The following is a 23,938-nucleotide window of genomic DNA, read 5'->3' on the forward strand; positions in this document are numbered from 1 at the left end:
AGCAAACACGTGTTCCCCATCAAGTGTTGCAACACTTTGGGACAACACGGTGTCTTGAACTCTTGCACATGGATCTTATGGGTCCAATGGAAGTGGAAAGTCTTGGAGGTAAGAAGTATTCATGCGTTTGTGTGGATGATTTCTCTCGCTTTACTTGGGTAAGATTTCTTAGAGAAAAATCCGATACATTTGATGTTTTCAAGAAATTACATGCTAAGATTACTAATCTACATAATCTGAGGGTTGGTAAGATAAGGACTGACCATGGTAAAGAATTTGAAAACTCACACTTTATATCATTTTGTGAAAAGAGAGGGATAACTCATGAATTTTCGGCCCCTAAGACTCCTCAACAAAATGGAATAGCCGAAAGGAAGAATAGGACACTGCAAGAAATGGCTAGGGTCATGTTAAGTTCAAAGAATATTTCAAAGAGATTTTGGGCCGAGGCCTTGAACACAGCATGTCATATTTCAAATCGTGTGTACTTAAGGAGTGGTTCTACTATGACATCCTATGAAATCATCATGGGAAAGAGGCCGAACCTTAAGTATTTTCATGTCTTTGGGTGTGTATGTTATGTTTTGAATGACCGAGACCATCTTGCAAAGTTTGACTCTAAAAGTGATAAATGTTTATTCGTTGGTTATTCATCTAATAGTCGTGCATATCGCGTGTATAATCTGAGAACAAGAACGACTATGGAGTCTATTAACGTTGTTTTTGATGATCTTGCAGATCTAACGGGAAAAACAATCGAGGATGATATTGATGGGCTGCTGAACGAAAGTGAGACACTGCCTAACACAGATGTTGCACCCGGTGTTGTAACACCGGAGACAACACCTGCACTGGCAGAATCAAATGATGAACTAGGAAAGTATACTGAGAATGATGACAGTGTAACCAATGAAGAGATTGATATTCCCAGCAAGGTTCAGAAAAATCATCCATCATCTCAGATCATTGGAGAAACATTTGGAGGAATGCAAACGAGAAGAAATGAGAAGGTAGACTATCGCAAAATGATGGGACTAGTATGCATGACTTCCGTATACTCTCAAGTAAGTCACTCTTGTTTTGTTTCACTCATGGAACCCAAAAATATAAATGAAGCCTTAAAAGATGAATTTTGGGTTGATGCAATGCATGAGGAACTTGAACAATTTGTTAGGAATGATGTGTGGGATTTGGTTCCCAGACCCGATAATGTGAATGTTATTGGAACCAAATGGATCTTTAAAAACAAAACTGATGAATCTGGAATTGTTGTGAGAAATAAAGCTAGGCTAGTGGCTCAAGGGTATACTCAAATTGAAGGAATTGATTTTGATGAAACGTTTGCCCCTGTTGCCCGGATTGAATCGGTTAGACTTTTACTTGCTATTGCATGTTACATGGACATAAAATTATATCAAATGGATGTGAAAAGTGCCTTTTTGAATGACATCTTGAAAGAAGAAGCTTATGTAAGCCAACCTAAAGGATTTGAAGATCCACACCACCCGAACCATGTCTACAAGTTGAAGAAAGCACTCTATGGACTTAAACAAGCTCCAAGAGCATGGTATGGAAGGCTTACTGAATATCTGCTTGACTTAGGCTTCAAAAGAGGTGAGGTTGATAAAACTCTTTTTATTCAAAAATCGAAGCATGATATTCTTGTGTGTCAAATTTATGTGGATGGCATCATTTTTGGTGCTTCTTCTCAAAAGCATGTTGATGAATTTGTTAAATGCATGTCTACCACATTTGAAATGAGCATGATAGGAGAATTAAGTTTCTTTCTTGGATTGCAAATTAAACAAATGCATGATGGTATCTTTCTATGTCAATCCAAGTATGCCAAGAATTTGGTGAAGAAATTCTCTACTGAGAACACTAAGCACATGAAAACACCAATGGGGTCGACTGAAAAATTGTCCAAAGACGATGTTGCGGCAGGTGTTGACAACACCCAGTATCGCAGCATCATAGGCAGTCTTCTTTACTTAAGTGCAAGTCGTCCCGACATCATGTTTAGTGTTTGTTTGTGTGCTAGGTACCAGGCTGATCCTAAAGTCACTCATCTAAAGGCTGTCAAAAGAATTTTGCGATATATATCTGGAACAGTTGACTTAGGTTTATGGTACACCAAAGAAACAAACACCAATTTAGTGGGCTTTAGTGATGCTGACTGGGCTGGAAACTTAGATGATAGGAAAAGTACCACGGGTGGGTGTTTTTATCTTGGTAACAATTTGGTGTCATGGTATAGTAAAAAGCAAAATTGTGTATCTCTGTCCACTGCTGAATCTGAATATGTTGCAGCTGCTAGCTGTTGTTCACAACTTTTGTGGATGAATCAAATGATTAAAGACTATGGTTTCAACAGTGACATCTTAATTGTATACTGTGACAATTCAAGTGCAATTGATATTTCAAAAAATCCAGTACAACACTCTCGAACGAAACACATAGACATTAGACATCATTTTATTCGAGATTTGGTTGATAATGGTACAATTCGAATGGAATTTGTTGGAACTGAGAACCAACTGGCTGATATCTTTACAAAACTATTGGATTTTGAGAGATTTTCCAATCTTAGGAAGTCTCTCAGCTTGTGTACACAATGATCACTCACGGATGTTGTCCTCGGTGTTACAACACCTGTGGACAACACCCAGCATGCATGTGCATTTTATTTTTAGGATGCTAGACATATTGCATACATCCTGCTTTGTGTGAAGCCTGTATAAGTGTAGGATACTGAATGGCGTGCTCTCAGTTGTGAATCAAACTTTCCATCAATATTCTCCAAAGAATGGTGTGTGCTCAATCTAAGTCATAAAGCTGTTGAGGATGCTCGTGTACCACATGATCTTGTCCAATGTAGATAATGACTTAGAAAATTCTTGAGCAATATGGTGAAAAATAGAAAAGAGAATAAAATAGAACAAAAAAATGTTTAGAAGAAAATGGAAAAAGCTACCTAGAGGAGTCCAATGAAGACCGTTCTTCTAGTGTGGGAGCTACCACTTCTAAGTCAAAATACAGATGGAAAAAGCTACCTAGAGGAGTCCTATGAAGACCGTTATTCTAGAGTGGGAGCTACCATGTCTGAATTAAAAATGTTCAAGAAAGTTTGAGTCCAACTTGTGAGTGTTGCCAAGAGGTGTTGCCAACACCTAAGTACAGACTGATCACAGTTTGATCACATGCGTGTGCATTTCATTTTTGATCATAATTAGGCATAAATTTAAGTCATTCATACTGCTGTTATGTGAATTCATCATGACCAGTGGGCTATCAGTTTTTAATTCATGAAATACGAAGAAAACCCTAACCGACTTAATTTTGAAATTTCTTGATTTCTAACTGTTTGTGGGGTTAATTCGACGTGGTGTTTTATCCTGCCTGATTTCTTGAAATAATGATGGCACTGTTTCAGAAAGTTACCGTTGGGTGAGTAAAAATTGAGTTGAAAAGGTGCTGAAGTTGCGGCTCAACAGAATGTTACCGTTGGAGAGGTGTGCTTAAATATTTAGGGATAAATAAGGAACAACTTTACGGCTTACTATTTTCCCTCATATTCTAAAATCTCTCCTACCCTAACTATTTGTTTTCTTTTTCGCGCAAAAGCATCTGTGTTCTTCGTAAATTTTTGTCTTCTTCGAACTTCCCTACTTTGCTATTCTCTATTTCACAGATGGCTGGCTTTGATCCTCAAGACATTAGGAGTGAAATGGCTGCGAGCATGGGCGACAAATCACCTGACACAACACCCACAGCCGCAACCGATGTTGTGGGCATGGAAATTGTGGGTGTACCAGAAGAACCAATCCCGCTGGAAATGATCGCTCCTGGTGAACCTGGGAACGAAATCACTGTCGAGAATCCCCCAAATTTTGAGGCCGTGAATAGAGCCTTTCCCCCTGCTCCTATGCGCCGTAAGTCAAAGAGACAAGCAGGGTTCGATCCTGACTTTGTCCCTACCAAGAAACCAAGGGCATCCACCGTCCCATTTATTCTGGACCCTGATTTCTCATCTGGAGACGACTCCAATGATGATGATTCTGAGTTGGTGGCTCGCCCCAAACCAACTGTTGCTGCTAAGGAATCTGGTTCTACTTCTGGTAGTCAAAAGCCAAACCCATTCACGGATTCTCATGAAGCTGCAGAAGAACAATCTCCTGGTGAACCTGAAGATGATGAACAATCTTTGGCAGAGTTTCTTGCTCAGCTCAAAGAAGATAAGGCCGCCCGAAAACAAATGGCTAAGGAGAATGAACCTGACTCAGAAATGATGAAGGAATTCGAGCAAAACCGGCCTGGTGCCTCTGATGACTCCTCCTCATCGTCTGTATCTGACTTTGAATCTGAGGAACAAGGTGATGATGCATCTGAGGACATTGACTCTGAATCTAGCGAGTCTTCTGAAGATGATGCTACTGATGTTGCTGCCGGTGTTGAGGTGGATGTTGACAACACCGAGCACAACATTGACTCTGCTGACTATGATGTGAGTAAGTCTTTTTCCCCCAAATTTTATTCTGAGGATGCCTTGGCATTATGGCCGCTGTTTGTTCAGAGAGAGTTGGTTGAGGAGAAAAATATTGATGTCACTGCCTATGGGAAATACAACCTGGTTGAGTTTCTCAAAAACAGAAAGTTGCTATCCACAGTCACCACTGTTATGCCCTACTGTCGCCGTGTGGTGTTAGAATTCTACTGTAATCTTCTGCGCAGTGTTGGACATGAGGAATCGGTGAAGTATGGGAGAGTGTTTGTTCGGGATCATATCTACAAGTTCTCCCCGTCGGTGATCAATGAATTCTACAACACTCCGGATCTTGAGAAAGCTGACGAGGATCTTGACATACATGATGTCACCTCTGTGCTCACTGGAGGTGTGATCCAAGTATTCCCCGACTATCCCAAGAAGCTGAGCGCTGCTAATCTCACGTCCTTCTACTCTGTCCTACATAAGACCTCCATTTGAAATTGGACCCCGTCAACAAATTCCACCACTGTGACCAGATCTCAAGCCTTGGTTTTGTTTAATATTGGCACTGGAAGGGCCTTTAATTTTGGGAGGTTGGTGTTCAGGACAGCATTACAATATGCTGAAGGGGACTTCAAGAAGACTAAGCTACCATATCCCTCACTGATCTATGGGATCTTGGAGTCTCAAGGGTTCATTAGGGACATTGATGAAGATCTCTGCCTTGTTAGAGACTCCCTGAAGATTTCTCATGTGTATTTTAAAGGCAACAGACAGATTGATCTGCCGTAGGTGACTTCCAGTGTTGCTCCGGATGTTGGCAACACTGATGATACAACATCTGAACATGTGCCTGAGACAGCTGAACAGCCACCTACAGATGTTCCTCCTACTGGTTATGTCACACTGTCTATCTCCTACATTCAAGCTCAGATTGCCCATGGTCGACAACAGATTGAAAATGCCAAGAAAACCATTGAACATTATGAAATCAAGTGGCTGACTATGAGCTTCTGCTGGGTGAAAGTGTCCATTCTGGACAAAAAGGGGGAGTAGATACAGATATAGCTGGAACCAGTGGAGCAAAAATGGCTGATGATGATGGCAGTAATGAAGGATAATGAGATTTTGAGTTTTTTTCTCTCTTGATGGTTTTAGTATTTTAGTTGTCCTTTTATTCTCTCTGATCTTTGTCCCTCCTGATTAATGAACTATTTCGGTGTTATGATCTGAATGTTGCAACATCTAACATACAACACCTGTGTGAACTGTATTTTTCATCAGGGGAAGACTTAACGGTAGAATTCAGGGGGAGTCAACTAAAGTTGGCTGAGTCACTGATTTGCTAACTCAGGGGGAGCTGAGATGTACAACCATTTTTGGGTTGTTTTGTCCAGAAAGGCAAAAAGAGGGAGATTGAAAGGAATTTTATTCCTTGATATATTTTCCTTTTTTATCTTTAATATTTTGCCTTTCTAGACATGAGGATAATCTCGAAATTGATGATATGATCTCTTATAAATTCAATATGTGATATAAGACTATATTTTGATATGACTCGTAATATCTTTAAGATATGATATCATAATATCTTTAAGATATGATATCACAATATCTTTAAGATATTATCCTTGTTTTAAAAAGAGTTTGTTTCCTAATGAAATTGGTTTTTCTATGTTAAATAGGACTCAAAGGAGAAGAAAAAAAGTGTGAGAGAGTGACGATACAGAGCAAAAACTTTCGGAGAGACAGAGATGCATTTGTACGAAAAAAAGGTTTTCTGATTGAAGCCGTCTCGTGATTGATAACTTGTCGCTGTGAAGTGCTGCCAACATCCGAAGACAACACCTAATCACCGTGTTGATTAGTGTGTGGAGTTTTGAAGATTTTTTTCACTTCTCAGTTGATGCATCCTATGTATTTTGGTTATACGGTTTGTTAGAGGTTTAGGATGCAATTTGTTACTCGCCTTAATAAGGGAGTTGTTTTATTCTTTCACTAGTATTGGTTTTTGTAAACTTACAAGTTTTTCTAGTGAATTATTTTGCCCTGAGGCACCGCACAAGTATTTTATACTTGTGCATAATTTACATCTCGTATCTCGTATTATTATCATTATTCCAGCTACGTGTAGGTGTGTTAAAATCATAATTTCCGCTGCATGTTGTCGTGTGTGTTACAACACCTACGCACAACACCTACATTATGATACACACAACACTCACTCTCAACTCACACATACACTGTGGAAACAGAACTTTCAAAACCTATTCTATTTTCATCCCCATGATTCGAGCTATTTATAAGGTTTTCAAGGTCTTTGTGAGCTTGGGCCCATGTGAAAGCTAACTCAAAAAATCGTTTAGGATCCCTCCCGCGTGATACTCGAAGAATGTCCTCAAAATTCCCATTCTCAATTAAATCCGAAAACATGACCCCGACCCGATTTGTTGAGCCCGACTCCATAGTAAAAGGAATCAATCATCGTCTGCCTGGGGGCCACCTTTCCCAGCTTTTGTCCTTGAACCCTGCAACTATCCGACAATATTATCCCTCCCTCCGTTCCACCATTCCCAGACCCTTTAGTTCTTTCCCATTTTTCCTGCATTCCCATACCATTAACAAAGCTACGTACCTTTTCTTGAAACTAATTTTCTCATCCCCACTCACGGAGAAACCAGACTTTCTAGACTTGCATTTGGATTTGTTCTCTGGTTGGTGGGCTACTACTGATGGTGATGAGGCTCGAGATACTTTTTTACTTCCAGTGGATTCTTCTCTGTAATTTTGCTCTGTTCGCAGCGTGCGTTTGCTCCAAGAAAAGTGGTAAACCGACCTTTTTCTTGCCTTTCTGTTTTCTTTTTTTCTTCTTTCGTTCATTTGTTTATTTTTGTTTTTTTTTTAATTATAAGTTGGATGACGGAGTCAGAAAATGGGGGCGAAAATCTAAGTGTGATTTTTTTATTTTTTTTGTAATCTTGGAGAGAACGATGATTCTCAATGGGAATTCTAAGCCTTGCATTATCAAATCATACTACAAGCTTCGTTTATTCATATTTTCTCAAGTGTACCTTTGTGTTTGCCCATGTTCTATGATGTTGTTGTTGCCATATTCTAGTTATAAACTAACTATAGGAGACTAAGATTATGGATCCATTGCCCAAAAACTTGATTTAGGATTTCAATGTCGCCCCACGGATGTTACTAAAGAGTGACTTACTGTGAGACAACTGCTAATTTTCCTGTGATTTCTCGAAAGGATTGGGGTGTGTGTATGAAAATGTTTGGTAATTTGGAGTAGGATGAAAAGTGTGATTTCTTTGAGGTTGCTGTTCATGTATTTTCTTGAAAACTCGGTCAAACCAAAATTTAGAGTAGGATGAAAAGAGAGAAGAATATCAAAGATGACAGAGATTCAAGAATTTGTCGAAGTTGGAGAGAATTCAGGATCCTTCAATAAACAACTGGAAAGATTTCTAGAATACAGTCCTGAATCCTGAATACTAATTTTATGTTACGTTTTGTGCAACCTTTAGAACTCCCAAGGTAGATATTAAGCCTTGAATATAGTATAAAAAACATTTGAAATAGGTTTTGGAACACAGAGTCAAAAGTGTTGATCAATGAATTTGATTGCATGACATTAAGAGAGTTACATGGTTTGAGACAATGTTTACAGTCAATTCTCTTCTACCGTAAAAGCACTATATTTAATTAGCATGACACAAGTTGTGGAGCAGTTGGCTTCTCAAATCTTACATTGGTAATGTGGGGTTCAAGCAATATAGAATATCCATAAACATTTGAAAAATAAGACCTATTAAGAAGCTCAGTTCATCATAGCAGCTTGAATATGAACCTTTGTTTGGTGATTTACTATCTTCGTCGGTCTTCTTGCTTTAAGTCGGTACCACTTGCTTTTACATCTCATTTATGTATAACTCGTCGAGTAACTAACTATACATGGCCTGTTACTGTTTCATCTATATAACAGCAAATGCAGCAACTGATCTTGCCGAGATAATTAACAACAATAGAACGTCCCCAATGGCTCCAAAACTTAGTGTCAGCCCTGGACTTGGATGCATCGCCCTACAGTATGCAAATGCTTGCAAGGGAAACTGTAGCTCTAACAACACTATAACTTGCCAGCCACCAGAGGACTATTTCACCGAAATATTCGCTCCCAATTGTGGCGTTGAACTTCCCACTTTCGGAACCATATCTGGCCACATATTGGGGTGTCAAAAGACGTATCTTGAGCCATCGGAAGCATATTCACGCGTACTAGTTCTAGATCCGAGAACCCTTTCGTTATCGAGGAACAGAACGTTTACCCAAGTTGGAGTAGGCATATTGGGAGGCCACAAGGGTAAAGGGCCATATATTTGGTGTGTTTTGTTTAGTAACAGCCAAAGAAACACCACATTTGTTCTTGAAAATCTTGGTAAAGGGATTGTGCAGACGAGTGGGTGTTATAGTGGAACCAGTTTGGCCTGCAGTGCAGGTCACCGAAATTCTTCTGTGTTTTTTATACTTTCGCTGTTTATTTTTACCTTCTATTGTTGCAAGCTCATTTTTTCATGAACAATCTATGCTCATTGTGTGAGTGCATGAGTTTAATGTTGGAGGAATTATGGTTAAATTTGCCGATATTATGATTTTTTTAGTTAAATATTAATTTATTTAAACCAATAAAATGGATGTACCGAATGTAGCTAATCAATTTAATCAATATGACGTAAATTTAAATCCTAAAATTTTTAGTACATATAATTAATTCAGTCAAGAATCGAAATTTGTTATTTTATTTCAGAGTAGGTCTCTTGTGAGATGATCTCACGAATCTTTATATATGAGACGAGTCAACTTTACCGATATTCACAATAAAAAATAATAATCTTAGCATAAAAAGTAATATTTTTTGCATGGATGGCCCAAATAAGAGACGCGTCTTACAAAATACGACCTGTAAGACAGTCTCACACAAATTTTTGCCTTTATTTTAATATTCAAAAAAATTTCCAACCCCAATTATAATTGTAATTATAAATACCTAAAATATTAATACGCCACATTTAAATTTAATAGGCAATGTCGTTATTCAAGGTTCGGGTTGGATCTATTGAAATTTGGTTGAAATTTATTATATGTTTATAACTTTTAACTTTATTTTCTCATTAAATTGAGTATTACAAGCAAAATATTCAATGTACATAAATATTTTCCACCTATTTTTATCTATTTGGTACAAGTGATCATTGCAACCCTTACTTTTATTTCATCAATTCAAATTATCGTTTAATCTCTAGTTAATTTTTAAAATTATGAGAACATTTTATATAAATATAATGATTATTCGTTGCTTTCTACAATTATCATGTTATCCAATTTTGACAAATCAAATTAATTATAAAAATATCATACAAACACGTAATGCATACGCAATATATTAATATAAATAAACACAAGTAGGGATATCAAAATCCCAAAGCACTCTTTAATTCCAATGCAAGAATGTGTGTTAGACGGTTTCACATGTCGTATTTTGTGAGATGTATCTTTATTTGGGTCATCCATGAAAAAATATTATTTTTTATGCTAAGAGTATTACTTTTTATCGTGAATATCGGTAGAGTTGACCCATCTCACATATAAAGATTCGTAAAACCTGTCTCACAAGATATCTATTTTTTTTCCTAATGTGTATGTATAATTGCTCAAATCGTTTACTACAATTTCAAATTGGAAAGTTCACAAATTTTTTTAAAAATTATTTTTGCATTCAACAAGTGTAAAACTCGTCGATCTACAGCTGTCTTTATATGCATGAAAACAATTAATATATAAAAAATAAATGTCATTTTTGACATTTTATAAACCTCGGCGGTCGATCCTTCGACAAATCGACATGGAATAAACTGTGTACTTAGTACATTAAATTTTACGGAAAACAAAAGGAGACGAACCATCCAAATCCTATTTTTTCCCCTCAAATATCAAATTGGTAAATTTTTAGCACGATTACCATAAGAAATATCGGTAGATGTCTTGTGAGATGGTCTCACAAATCTTTATTTGTGAGACGAATCAACCCTAACGATATTCATAATAAAAAATAATACTCTTAGCATAAAAAATTATATGTTTTCATGGATGACCCAGATAAGAGATTTATATCACAAAAGTTTTTGTCAAGAACATTACATGAATATTCAATTTACAAAAAAATCAAATACAACTTTTATTTATACTATATTTGTATTAATCATAATTAATTTCAAACTACCTAATATTTTAGATTCACTGTGATTAGTACCATTATCATGTAAAACCGATATCGATGTATTTGAATTTTTTTCGTTTAATTTATCTAAATAAGAAAAATGAATTCAGAATCATGAATTTCTAATGACTCGATCCAAATGCACTCATATGATATTTTATGCATTAACTATGTAATTAGAGGACATTTTAGTAAATAATAGCAATTTAATTGAAAGATTATCATTTAAATTATGATAATCAATTAGGACATTAAAGATCCAACTGAAATTTTTAATGATGAGAAATATTGAACAAACAAACTCAGTTTGATTAATTATATTATATTTTCTAAACTAATGGTAATTACATTTAACTAGGCTAATCACAGAGTACGTGGAGAAAATACATATAGGAATTATGTATCGAAAGTACGGACTTACCCCTGAAGCTTAACGAATTTATAGATTAAATCCCTGAAAGCCACCTGAAGAGCTCGCTGATTTCCTCTCCGACACTGTTCGCCTCTAGATCCTCGGGGGCAGCGGAGACGGGATCACTACGGCGACTGCTGCTGGAGAAGAATCTACCGGAGCTCCTAAACGACATTGTACGAGAGATAGAAACGGAAGTCAGCCGGTCCACGTAGTCTCTTAGCCAGTTCCTGCCGCTTGAAACCTCCGCCGCCAAAACATCCCCCGGAGGCTCATGTGTCGGAACTCCAACCGATGAATCTTTATCAACGGAGGTGCAATCTGAGATTCCTCTCCTGTGAGCGGTGGACTCTGCAGGAACCTCGTATCCGTTGTCACCGACAACGTACTCGAAAGAACCTATTGAATATGACTGCCGCTGTCCATCCATACCCTCCGCCGCGCTCCTTCGGCGACTGACGCTCCCGATCTCAATCCGAAAGCTCCCGCTGTCTCCGTTTCTTAAACTGTTATCCCTCGTGCCGCGGTTTTCGGATGAGAGGATTTTATCGAGCACATCTGCGTCGGAGGGAAGCACGGTGGACCTGCAGAGAGGACATGTTTGGTTGGAGAGTATCCAGGTATCGATACAAGCGGCGTGGAACGCGTGACAGCAGAGAGGTAACAAACGGAGCTGATCGTGCGGCTCGAATTTTGACAAGCAAACTGCACAGTCTCCGCCGGTGAGGTTACCGGTCACGGAACTGAACGTGAACAGTGGCAATGAATCGAGTACACTGCTCGACGGCGCGTGGCAATTATGTGGGTTGGAGAAACCACGTAGCGAGACTACATCATCGGCCGTGGAGAATGCTCGGTGTAATCGGCAGGAAAGTAAGCGGAGCAGAATGTATATGGAGGCGGAGAGTATAACAGAGGAAGCGATTATTATGATAACCAGAATAATAGAAGTTGAAGTTGAAGTGGAAGACTCTGCTGCGTCAACGTACGGTGGCGGCACTTGAGAGATGACGGCGGTCGGCGGCGGCGATAATGGAGTTGACATGTTGGGGTAGAACGGAGCTGTGGAGCGAGAATTGGAGATGATTATAGAAATGAGGTATTTATGTAAAAGCTTGTCCGGTGGTTTTGGTGTTATTTTTGTTGGAGTAGTTTACATGGTAGATTGGGTCATTTTACTTACTTTTTTTTTTAAATTAGAAATTGTTTTGAACTTGGCTTTTTTGGAACAAATACTTTGACTAGTTTTTTGTTCACCTTCTTCACGCAATAAATCATTTCTTACGAAAAATAAATTCAAATATATATAAATATATTATATTATATGGTGTTTGATTCGAATTTTATATTACCATTTATATTACAAATGTTTACTTAAAAAATAATTTTTATATATATATCATAAAATTGACATATAAATCGCCTCATAAAATTTTTTATATTAGATTTAATGAACTTATAACATCAAATTCTAATGGTTTTACGTAAAATTTATTGGCAAAAACTTGTGTAAGACCATTTTACGGGTCGTATTTTGTGAGACGGATCTCTTATTTGGGTCATTCATGAAAAAAATATTACTTTTTATGCTAAGAGTATTACTTTTTATTGTGAATATCGTTGAGGTGACACGTGTCACAAATAAAAATTTATGATATCTTCTCTAAATTATTAATTCCCTACTCTAACCTTTGGTTATATTAGAATGGGAAACCTGGTTTAACGTGTGTAAAAGGGCGATGATTTTAATTGAAGTGAGTTGCAGAGATCAGGTGGAAGAATTTAATGTGACAGGAAATTTTTAGTTCAAAACCATAAAGTGGCGCAGTATACAGGACAGGGATCGGAAATTATTCGCTGATTTCCATGCAGTGCACAAACTCAGGGGACCCATTATTATTAATTTATATAAAAATTTCTCATTCACCGATTTTATAAGATGAATTTTTAATCTGATTCAATTTATAAAAAAATATTAATATTGTTATTTTAAATAAAAAATTGTTTTAACTCGTCTCACGAAAATAAATTTGGGAGAATGTTTCATAAGAAATATATTCTTTATTTATTGATCAATTTTTTTTCCTGATCTGGGTTATAACTAGAAGCTTAGTTTTGGTTTGTCAAATTGATCAAATATAGTATAGAAGTATAGATATATAAACGATAATTAGTAAATTTATAATAATATTCAAAACAAAATATTATAATTTTAAATTGTGAAAATAAGATCAAATTAAGCTTTATTACTAACATTTAGCATTACATTGTAAAATCAAAGTTTGATGCATGGGTAAAAATTTAAAAAAAATTAAGATTTTTTTAAAATTTTTATTTTATAAGTATAAGAGACACTGCCTTTTTCTTTTCCAGTTGATATTTCCATTTTTTAAAATTTTTTTTATAAAACTGTTAATATTTTAAATATGCATCGTACGTTTCGTTTGTGGAATTTTTATACCGAAAAATACCTAACTTCCAACGTCAAATTTGAGAGATTAGCCGGCCTTAGTTATACTTGGTACGACAACGACCTCCTACCCAATAAGTGCAAATATAAATTTTTTTTAAAAAAATATTTTTGTAACTAATGCACATTAATTGATGTATTTATGCCTTGAGTTCGTCTACATGTCTTCTTAGCTTCATTTTGTTAGACGGACATGTTCTTGTCTGATTTGCAAGACTCCGTCTCAAACTTGAAACATCGATGCGAGAGAAGTTATGAGTCATCCGGTTTTTCGCTTCATTTGAGGGTATGCATGTTGTCTTGTTTATTTATTTGCAATAATGCATGGATCTTTCACAATCTAAACCTATATTATTTTAATTTGAGATTATAATTTTTGACTGAGTTATTTTTTTGTAAATAAGAAAAAAAATCGTATTATAAAATGTGAAATGTTGATGTCCGGGTGAATCGGGTACAAGATATACGGGCAATCCAACGGACGATGAAGATAGTTTAGTATTTAGGAAATATGAGTAAGGACAATAGCTTCAGATAAAACCTGCAAACAAAGAAAAGAACTCGTGAATGGGCACCGGAGGGGTGTTCGGCGTGACCACTCCGATGCTTAAGTCAGCAAGTTGAAGATGAAGAACACAAGTGATATATATGAGAATATATGTGAGTGCTTGAGAAAATTCCAGAATCCGTAAATGAGAAGTGTATCTGCTATTTATAGTAGTAAATCTCATCATTACCTTGTTTTCAGTGTCACCTGCTAAGTATGGTAAGGCGGCTGCCCATACTTTCTGATAACTTATCTAACACGCCAAGCTCACGTCGTTCTGATAGATAAGATGGCTCATACCAATACACTTGAGTGTGGTGCGCTTCTCGAGGTAGTCCGAGTAGAAAGTTTCAGGGAAATTGCACGAAAGCCCCGGCTCTTGAATGCCCGGGAAGAGAATGTCCCGGGTATCTCCATGCCCGGCTGCTGAGGAAAGTATCATGCGTATTGACCATGGTTTGGGCTATCCAATTAATGTGTCGGGTCATCCATAATCCGCGCTCTTACGAGGTATCACGAAGGATGAGGAAATATATCTCGAAAAATACATATTGTAAACGAGGTAAAAACCTCAGTTTTACTTGTTCAGAAAAATAAACTTTTGGATTTAAAAATTTTCAAATGAAATTAATGTGGAGATTTACGGTGTCTCCGTTCATTTGGTCCACTTTACTTGCTCTGGGCTTTCACTATGAGTTTCTTTTTATTATATCTTCCATTTTTCTTCCTTTCCTCCTACATGCCCTATATTCTTCTCTCTTTTAAATTTTACTCTTCTCTTATTATCATTTTAATGATTTTATCCTTTTATATATCCAAACACCTTGAGTTCTTTTATTCACAACAATATACTTTTTAACACTTTTGCAACTCATTATTATTACATCGAGTGCTTATTATCTTAAATCGATTAAATTCTTCATTTTCACGATAATAAATCGTAACTCGTATTTATACAGACTATGTAGGTAGTGTACACAGAAAAAGCACGAGTTGGCTCCAGCGAGTGAGGCTGCACACGTCCACGTCAGTCTATTCGAAATAATAAGACAAAACGTAACATTCCATCTTTTTTTTTTTTAATTTGGTAATCTTGACATGTTACGTTTGAATATATTGCCTGATGCAAAGATATGAAATAGAATAAGTAGACGAGAAGCTAAGTGCAAATCAGGTGTAGACCAAAAGAATAACAATTTTGACTTGGTTGGGCACATTTCGGCTTTCGGAAAGCAGGCACATTAGTTGGTAGAAGGCTGCGAAATCGCATCATCCTAAAAGTTGGCTACAAAGTTTGATGATAATAATTAAATTTTTTTATTCCTTGCCCCAAACTTGAGCTATTGTTTTTTTTTTTAAAATAAGTTTGATATGATTATAGAGTAGGTATCTTGTGAGACGGTCTCACGAATCTTTATATGTGAAACGAGTCAACGTTATCGATATTCATAATAAAAAGTAATATTTTTTCATGGATGACCCAAATAAGATATCTGTCTCACAAAATATGACACATGAGACTGTCTTACTCAAGTTTTTGTCTTGATTATATATGGCACGTACACAATTTTATACCGATCTTTTCTTTAGAATTGTATTCAACCATTAGACAACATTTGATTCGCGAAATGTGATGGCAATATATTTGGATAACGTAATGATTTATAACTTTAATTTCCTGTGCTGTTTGAGTTAAACGTTGGATGAAATAAAAAAAATATATACACAATTAACGGATATATTATCCTTAGCACCAAATTGTGCCTTTAACATACAATAGAACATTGATTATTGATATTATGGACAAAAAATTACCATTCCTTTTGCATTTAATTTGTTGGAAAATAATTTCCATCATTGATTAATTGGGAAAAAAATATCGTATCATTTACTTTGAGTGATTCTTTAGTTTTATTAATTTCAATTTTTTGGGGCAACGTTCTGTGCCGATACACCTAAAATTTTAGGTTAAAATTTGATATTCTTCGAATTAAGGGGTCACCCATTTTTTGTGTGTGTGAACTATTTTGTTTTAATTTTCTAAATGCTATATATTTCCTCGTGAAACCAGAGGTGTAAGATCAATTTTACTTATTTACAATTTGTGGAGCCGCCGTTAATTACTTAGTGCACCGACGAACGCTTTGCATACTTGTATACTGTTTTTTTATAATTCATTTGATTTATATTTAAATAAAAATTAAAATTTAATTATAAAAAATAGTGAGAGACTACACTGTCATTTTGATATTTCAACTTTAAAAAAAATAAAAAAGAAAGAAAGAAATAAACCTAAATAGGAATAGAACTTGCAATTTAATATTTAGAAAATAAAAACTTTGTCAACTGAACTACAGTAACCTACATCAATATTTTAGCACTTTAATAATATATATAATTATTAAAACAGACCATCGTATCAACAGTTAGTTACTCTAAGTGACTCAAACTTAATAATATAATATAGATATTATTAGTATCCGAATGTGTTGCTTGCTTGTATATTTTTGTTTTTTAAATAGTTTTTAATAAAAATATATGATTAGTTTGATTTATATTATAAAGTAAGAAAATAATTATCGATATTTATAAGAGTAAAATTGGAAAGTATCAAAATGTAAGGATGAATTTGATTTTTGAACAAAAAGACGTGATATCAAATTGTTTTGTCTTTACCTCGTCAACTTTAATATATAATATAAAATAAGATATATGTTTGTTAAATAATTAGTCAAGATAAAGTCAGTAGATTCATTTAATGCTGTTAATTATATATTTTATTGCGAATACATGATTATTATACCAAGTATACCCCATATATTTTATTAATTTTTTAAAAATTATATCTCACTGTATCAATATGATATGTATTCGAGTTTATCTCTATTTGTAGTTCGTAGTTAGGTGAGATGTCCACATATTCCACGTCATCAGTTTGGTTCGTTTATACAACGATAAACGATGTATAATATACGAACGATAAATAGATATATTTGGATAAGATATTAAATTATACACAACACTGACACGTTGTAGAGTTTGAGCCAAATATTGAACAAAAAATAAGAATAATTAATCAATCATTATCTTCTTTTCTATACCGAACGATATTATATACACCATTGAGATAATATCGACACTCAAAAAAGCTAATTGATATTAACTTATTCATTAAAACTTGTTTCTCTTTATTCAATTTTGAATTTTAACATTTTCCATCATCTCTACGAGAAAGAAGGGCTCTTTATTCAAAGACAAAAATTTGTGTTAGACGGTCTCGCAGATCGTATTTTGTGAGACATATCTCTTATTTGGGTCATCAATGAAAAAATATTACTTTTTATATTAAGAGTATTACTTTTTATTGTGAATATCGTCAGGATTGACCCGTCTCACAGATAAAAATTCGTGAGACCATCTTACAAAAGACCTACTCTTGTTTAAATTGTAAACATGCTTTACACATATTTCTACTATTTATCACAACATTAATTTATACAAATGAGGGACGATTACTAAAATAAAAGATATTTAGCAAATATAAGATTTTGCAAATGTTGGGTTGTATGGTTGAAACGAATGTCATAATATTTTTTAAAAAACGTTATTAACATTTTGCATAAAAATTAGGTAGCTTGTCTCGTATATTTATATCCGTAAGACATATCATTCATATTTGAAGAGCAAAATAATATTTTTAACATAAAAAATAATATTTTTTATGGATATTATTTATTGAAATTTTAATAATAAAAAAAAAAACGAAAGGACATCGTGAGACTTGATTTGTACTAACAAAATCTTATTTTAATATATCTAATTCCCAAACACACAGGGGACAACCGCTGCTTCCTTAGCCTCCACCAATTAAGCGAGCGGAGAGGTAAAGATCTATAAATGTGTTCATCTTACAAATTGTTTTTTCTTTTGTTCGATTTTAATATTATTAATCTCTGATTTTAGTTTGGCAATCGTATTTACGAAAGATTTGAGATCAATTTTCCGCTGAATGGATATAAGCTTTTACTTGTTTTAGTTTCACCTAAAATTATCCCTTGTGCTTGGTCCACACTCCGCAGTTCGAGTTATCTTTTTTGATTTTACATTGGTGATGTTCTACTGACGAAGTGTAGTCTGTTGAGCACGGATAGAGATGATTTAAATGGCTGGTTTCTACCTCTACTTATATAAATCATGCTCACAGCGAATTCTTTATTATTTTTAGGTCTAATTCGATGGCTTTCCTTATTAGAGTTGGATTTTTTTTTTTTTTTATCGTTTAGTGTATTAGATTGTGATTAAATGCCTTTTTTTTTTTTTGGTTTTCAAGTTCCCATTTTCCCATGTCATAACCTTTATGAGTGAACATGCATCATAAAGAATTAGGTTAAGATCTTAGGAAAGAGTGCAGATTATGTAAAACTCAGTTGAAGGGAAAATTATGTGAGGATTGTGGATTCTGTTTCAGATGCTTGCATGGATGTCGAAAGAATAAGTTGGAAGGTTCGATGGGAAAATTGATACATTGAAGTAATTACTTATTCAAAATATGTTGAGAACAGTCACCGAGGTTTATGCCATGATCACAAACTTCTAAGTTACTCCTATGCATCTACCATCTATCTTTTTCATTGTCCTACTTTTTATGTCTCAAGTGTTTGGGATATTTCTAAATGTATGTAAATTAAAATACATGATATTTCCATGTCAGATCCAGAACCATGAACGGGTCGCTGCAATTGAAATGTACCCACCTAAAGTGATGCCTCAGAATTGCCAGCTTTGGGAGCCCGTTCATTGAAACCTATGCAACTGTTGATATATGTTTTTGTCTTTCGGGAATGAACCTCCTTCGAAAATTATCCCCACAGGGTCATGCATTTGCGAGGAAGTCCTTCACATCTCTCAAGCTCCCTGGCGAATCCCTGGTTGATATCACCTCTCCTTCTCTAATCCATGGTATTCATGTATTCCATTGCCCAGTAAGCCCCTTTCCTTGCTTACAAAAACACAGAAGCACACTTATATCATAATATAGAAATGCAAAATATCGTTATTTTGTGGATATAGCCTTTTTGATGTTGTGGAAGGAGATAGGTACTGTTATTCTCAATTGTAAATAACAGGATGAAGTGTTAGTACGCAGAATTGTGATTCCACAATCTGGAACATTTTATTGAAGAAATACACTGCATATGACATATTGCACATTTAAACGCTGGCAGTGTCTGGTTGGATATAACATCTCCATTGAAAACATTTATTCATTAGAAGCACACATTTTCCATTTACTTATGTGAAAGATATATCGGAAACACTTAATAGAGCATAAGAATGGATATATACGTTTTTGATCCCTAAAGTCCACCACAAATATATTTGTTTCTCACACATGTAATAATTTGGATCCCTAATATTGTATAAATTAGGCATTTTTTGCCTCTGCCGGTACAGGATGTTCAATTCCCTATGGCTGCATTCACATATACTGCACATCTGACTGTTGTTGATGGTAACTTGGGGTGCATATACTTGATTTTAGTCCATAAGGTTGATCGTTACTACGGATTTGATCCCACATATTTCACAACATATCTCTATCTTAATTTGTAATATACATACATTGAAGTTTATTTGCCAATGATGAGAATATCACCACTTTACAGCGGGATAGTAATTGTTTATGCATATTTTTTATTTTAATGTTTTGGATCTAATTTGACAATAGTGTTTTCTTTACAATATTCGCCTCGAGTCCTTAGACACGAAGAACACTTGAAGCTTAATTCATTTAGGGAAGAACTTTAATGCTCTCTTCATGAGTTACATTATTGTTTGTGAATCATCTTTACCTTCAAACTTCCTTAGATTTGAAGAATTGGAATTGAAAGTAAAAAAAAACCGACTTATTGTCAAAATTATACAAAGTTAAGAGAATGGATATAGATTGAGCTGAACCATGGAAAAAACTTGGCTGCTTTATGAGAGAAATTGATTTGATATAAAATAGTTGTAAAAATACATAGAGAATGTCGAAATTTAGTCCAAAAGTGTTTACCGATAGGATTTACATGGAAAGTAATTGTAGGAACATAAATAGTTCACTGGGATTAATTCTATTACTCATAACATGTGGTGATAAAGAATAATAGATGTTTGTATGGAAGTTATTGAACCATGGATGTAAAATTTGAATGATTGAGGTTATGTAAAATCAGGATGAAGTTGGAATTGTGGCTAAATTATCGGAATGCATAGCTTCAAGGGGCGGCAACATTCTGAATGCTGATATCTTTGTCCCAGAAAAAGAGAGTGTTTTCTATGCCAGAAGGTTCTTTCCCTCTCCCGTCTCCTCTTCCTTTATCATCTTATGCCTTTTGTTGTTCTTTCAAATGTTTTATTAGCTTTTTCTGTGTATTTTAATGTCATTTTTGCTACATTTTCATTGGGTTTCAACTTTAAAACTAAACATGTATTGCTACTCTATTGGTTTTGTGATAAAGTCCAATATACTGTAGCAAGAAATTTGTTCTAACCAAAATCAAACTGATATTAATCTTTAAATTGCATGTAGTTGAAACTTGGGAAAATACTTCATTTGCATTTTTTGTTACATTGATTACGTTATATCATAAAATACAAATGATTCTACGCTTGATCATTTAGCTCTGTATATATGTTGATTGATTAAGCTGTTGTCGCAGAATAGGTTGTTGTAACTAAAAATGTTTGCTAGCAATTTGTAGCACGAACTTGCTGTCACTGTTGGTTCTTCAGACATGCAAACAGCGGTGGGTGTGCCTCCATGATACATTTCTTTAGGAATTAAATTTTTAATTCAGAATATTGGAATGGTATATTTTGTTTTCACTGCAAAAGAAAAAGGTTTGAAGGCAAAATTAAGAGTTCAAGTCCTGCCTCCAGTAATATGACAGTCAGCAAATTTCGAATTGCTGTTTTATTGAATGAGCAGCGTCCAATTTTGTTTTCCAATTTTAAAGTGCCAAGACAGATGTAGCATGGGCACACGGGGACAACGATCCCCGATGATTTTTTGAAATGTGGTTATTGGTCCTGTAGATCTTCGCTTAGCTGTTGTGATCTGCTGTGATACATTCTCCAGAATTAAAATGATTCAACTTGAAGTATATGTAAAAGGGGAAAGTGCTTCCAACCATCTGCATTTTTTGCAGGTGTTTCATGGTTCAGTTGTTTGTAGATGTGATTCACCTGCATTAACATGTTTTCATATGGCAATTGGCATGAACTCCTTTATAATTTACAGTGGGTTTGTCTTTGACCCTGCTAAATGGCCACGGATGCAAATGGATGAGGATTTCTTAAAGCTATCAAAGACGTTTAATGCAATGAGATCTGTTGTTCGGGTGCCCAACCTGGATCCTAAATATAAGATTTCAGTTTTAGCTTCAAAGCAGGTGTGTTAATCCGACACCAGCTTGTGCTGGCTAGCTTATGCTGCTTTTTTTTAAAAGTATTGTTTCTTTAACATGCACTGAAGCTATTATCTATTGCTTCAGGATCACTGCCTTGTTGATTTGTTACATGGATGGCAGGATGGAAGGCTTCCAGTTCATATTACATCAGTCATAAGGTAAAGATAAGAAGATGCAAGCACTGTGTGTAATTGTCTTTAGCTTTGAACAAGTTATTCAAAGTGCTAAAGAGAGAAGTGTAACAGCAATCATGATCGAGGCCCAAACACCCATGTGCTGAGATTTCTTGAAAGACATGGAATCCCTTACCATTATTTGGACACAACTAAAGAAGACAAAAGTGAAGGAGATATCTTGAATTTGGTGAAAGATACTGACTTTCTTGTGCTTGCTAGATACATGCAGGTGACCAGACCCTGAATATTTTGCATCGAGTTGTATAGACATGATTTGTAGATAAAACACAAATTATCTGGACTTGATAATGGACATTTTGTATCGACTTGATATGATCAATAATGCTGTAGGAGTATTTTTATTTTTCTGAAGCTCTTCTTGTTTTTTTACACGGGCTTGTGGTAAATCTGTGTTAACTGTCATCTTTAATTGAAATTTGATATTTATAGATAAATCAAACATCTCGGGGCTAGGATTTATTTTTCTTCTTTTGGTAATAATGAGAGACATTGGACATGTTCCATGCCTTCTTCCAAGTTCTGAGGCACTCGGCATGGGCATACTAAATCAATGCTGTCAGGAAAGCTAATCCAAAAATGCATGATTAGTGAGAAGGCTATCCATTGAACCCATTTGCATTGGTTTTTTACGTCCTTTTTTGTAGCTCAAAGTCTGGAAAGATTGCTCATACTTCTGGCTGTTGACTTTGTTTCCAGCTTCCGTGGAAAGAATGTCTCTTTATGGCACACAATGCACTGACTGCATTTTAAAATAGCAGTTTATTGATATCAGGTATTGTCTGGAAGTTTCTTAAAGAGTTATGGGAAGGATATTATTAACATTCACCACGGCCTATTGCCCTCTTTCAAGGGTGGGAATCCATCTAAGCAGGTTCAATTTTTAGAATTTTCTTCATGGATGCCTGTATCATTAAGTTTGATATTCATGATTTACATGTTGCATAACATTCACAGGCCTTTGAAGCTGGTGTGAAATTGATTGGTGCAACAAGTCATTTTGTCACTGAAGAACTAGATGAAGGCCCAATAATTGAACAAATGGTAATCGCTCTCATGCTTGAACTTGATAATGGCTTGTTTTAACTACCATAATTCCATGCATGTGACTACTTGAGCCTCTCGCATGGTTGCTTCATCATCTAATACTCTCAAATCAGTTAGAAAACAAACTTACATTAATCTTTTGTTCATTAGATGCATATTTTCTTAACCCAGACATAAGTACATAACCTTTCAAATGCGGTCATAGCGAGCTAGTAAATGGAAAACACTTTCTTTTCCCGATGTTAACACATTATTGTACATTGCTACTGCGTTTCTTTATCCAAGTTCACATGAATGCTCTATTGGCAACAGTCATCTAGACGCCAAGCCGAAGTTAGTTCGGTAAAGTGTGATAACATCTTCATGTAATATATTGTATTATTTGTTTGTACATCTGGAAAGACATGATATCTCCTCGATTATTTTAGGTGGAGAGAGTTTCTCACCGGGATAACCTGCGGAGTTTCGTACAGAAATCTGAGAACCTGGAGAAACAATGTCTTTCAAATGCGATAAAGTCATACTGTGAGCTGCGAGTTTTGCCTTACGAGAAAAACAGGACTGTTGTATTTTGAGCCTAATGGCTGAGTGAGAGCTCAACTCTTTTATACTTTCATTTTTTATCAGGAGCTCAACTATCCTTATTCTAACTACTTCACCCATTTTTTTATGGCGTAAATGAAGTTAAACTTTTTAAATCAACTGAAGTCAAATTTGCATTAGAACTTCAAGTCTTGTATCATGACGAATTTCAATCACAACAAAAGTTAATGAATTCCATTGAGATTACACTTTGATTTATCAAAAACAGAAGAATTAATAGCAGGTTCTTAAGGCGAATATTTAGTTATGACATTCGTTCTTTTAAATGTTGCTTATACCTAAATCTGCTTGGTTCTTCACAGAAAGAAAAAGAAGAAAAAATCTGCTTGGTTTTTTATTTGCAATAGTCATCTACTTTGAAGCAGTGTTTAAATGGCAGCAGAGACGGTTGGCAGCTATTGGCCGCACCTCCTTTACCCTAGACGGTCGCGTAGGCAGA

General features: G+C 35.3%; 3 protein-coding genes across 6 annotated transcripts; 2 read left to right on the top strand and 1 right to left on the bottom strand.

The window, feature by feature from the left end:
* The first annotated feature begins 6,900 nt into the window (after positions 1-6,900).
* On the top strand, positions 6,901-9,131 carry LOC142518366 (uncharacterized). The gene is made up of 2 exons (XM_075621124.1): positions 6,901-7,312; positions 8,481-9,131. The coding sequence occupies exons 1-2, from the start codon at positions 7,219-7,221 to the stop codon at positions 9,071-9,073; spliced, it is 687 nt and encodes a 228-aa protein (XP_075477239.1). The 5' UTR covers positions 6,901-7,218; the 3' UTR covers positions 9,074-9,131.
* A 1,889-nt stretch (positions 9,132-11,020) lies between these two features.
* On the bottom strand, positions 11,021-12,360 carry LOC142518248 (E3 ubiquitin-protein ligase ATL4-like). The gene has a single exon (XM_075620994.1). The coding sequence runs from the start codon at positions 12,227-12,229 to the stop codon at positions 11,219-11,221; it is 1,011 nt and encodes a 336-aa protein (XP_075477109.1). The 5' UTR covers positions 12,230-12,360; the 3' UTR covers positions 11,021-11,218.
* A 5,591-nt stretch (positions 12,361-17,951) lies between these two features.
* On the top strand, positions 17,952-23,603 carry LOC142518297 (formyltetrahydrofolate deformylase 1, mitochondrial-like). 4 transcript variants are annotated; one of them, XM_075621061.1, is made up of 9 exons: positions 17,952-18,084; positions 18,913-19,183; positions 20,420-20,532; positions 21,487-21,637; positions 21,740-21,813; positions 21,901-22,060; positions 22,625-22,723; positions 22,807-22,893; positions 23,325-23,603. In XM_075621061.1, the coding sequence occupies exons 2-9, from the start codon at positions 19,043-19,045 to the stop codon at positions 23,469-23,471; spliced, it is 972 nt and encodes a 323-aa protein (XP_075477176.1). In that variant the 5' UTR covers positions 17,952-18,084; positions 18,913-19,042; the 3' UTR covers positions 23,472-23,603. The 4 variants fall into 4 exon arrangements, with proteins under 4 accessions (XP_075477176.1, XP_075477179.1, XP_075477178.1 ...); XM_075621064.1 differs by having other exon boundaries at positions 17,964-18,084; positions 18,919-19,183; XM_075621063.1 differs by lacking the exon at positions 17,952-18,084 and adding an exon at positions 18,197-18,426.
* The last annotated feature ends 335 nt before the right edge of the window (positions 23,604-23,938 follow it).

This window comes from Primulina tabacum, chromosome 11, assembly GCF_025594145.1.
Source record: "Primulina tabacum isolate GXHZ01 chromosome 11, ASM2559414v2, whole genome shotgun sequence".
Lineage (NCBI taxonomy): Eukaryota > Viridiplantae > Streptophyta > Magnoliopsida > Lamiales > Gesneriaceae > Primulina > Primulina tabacum.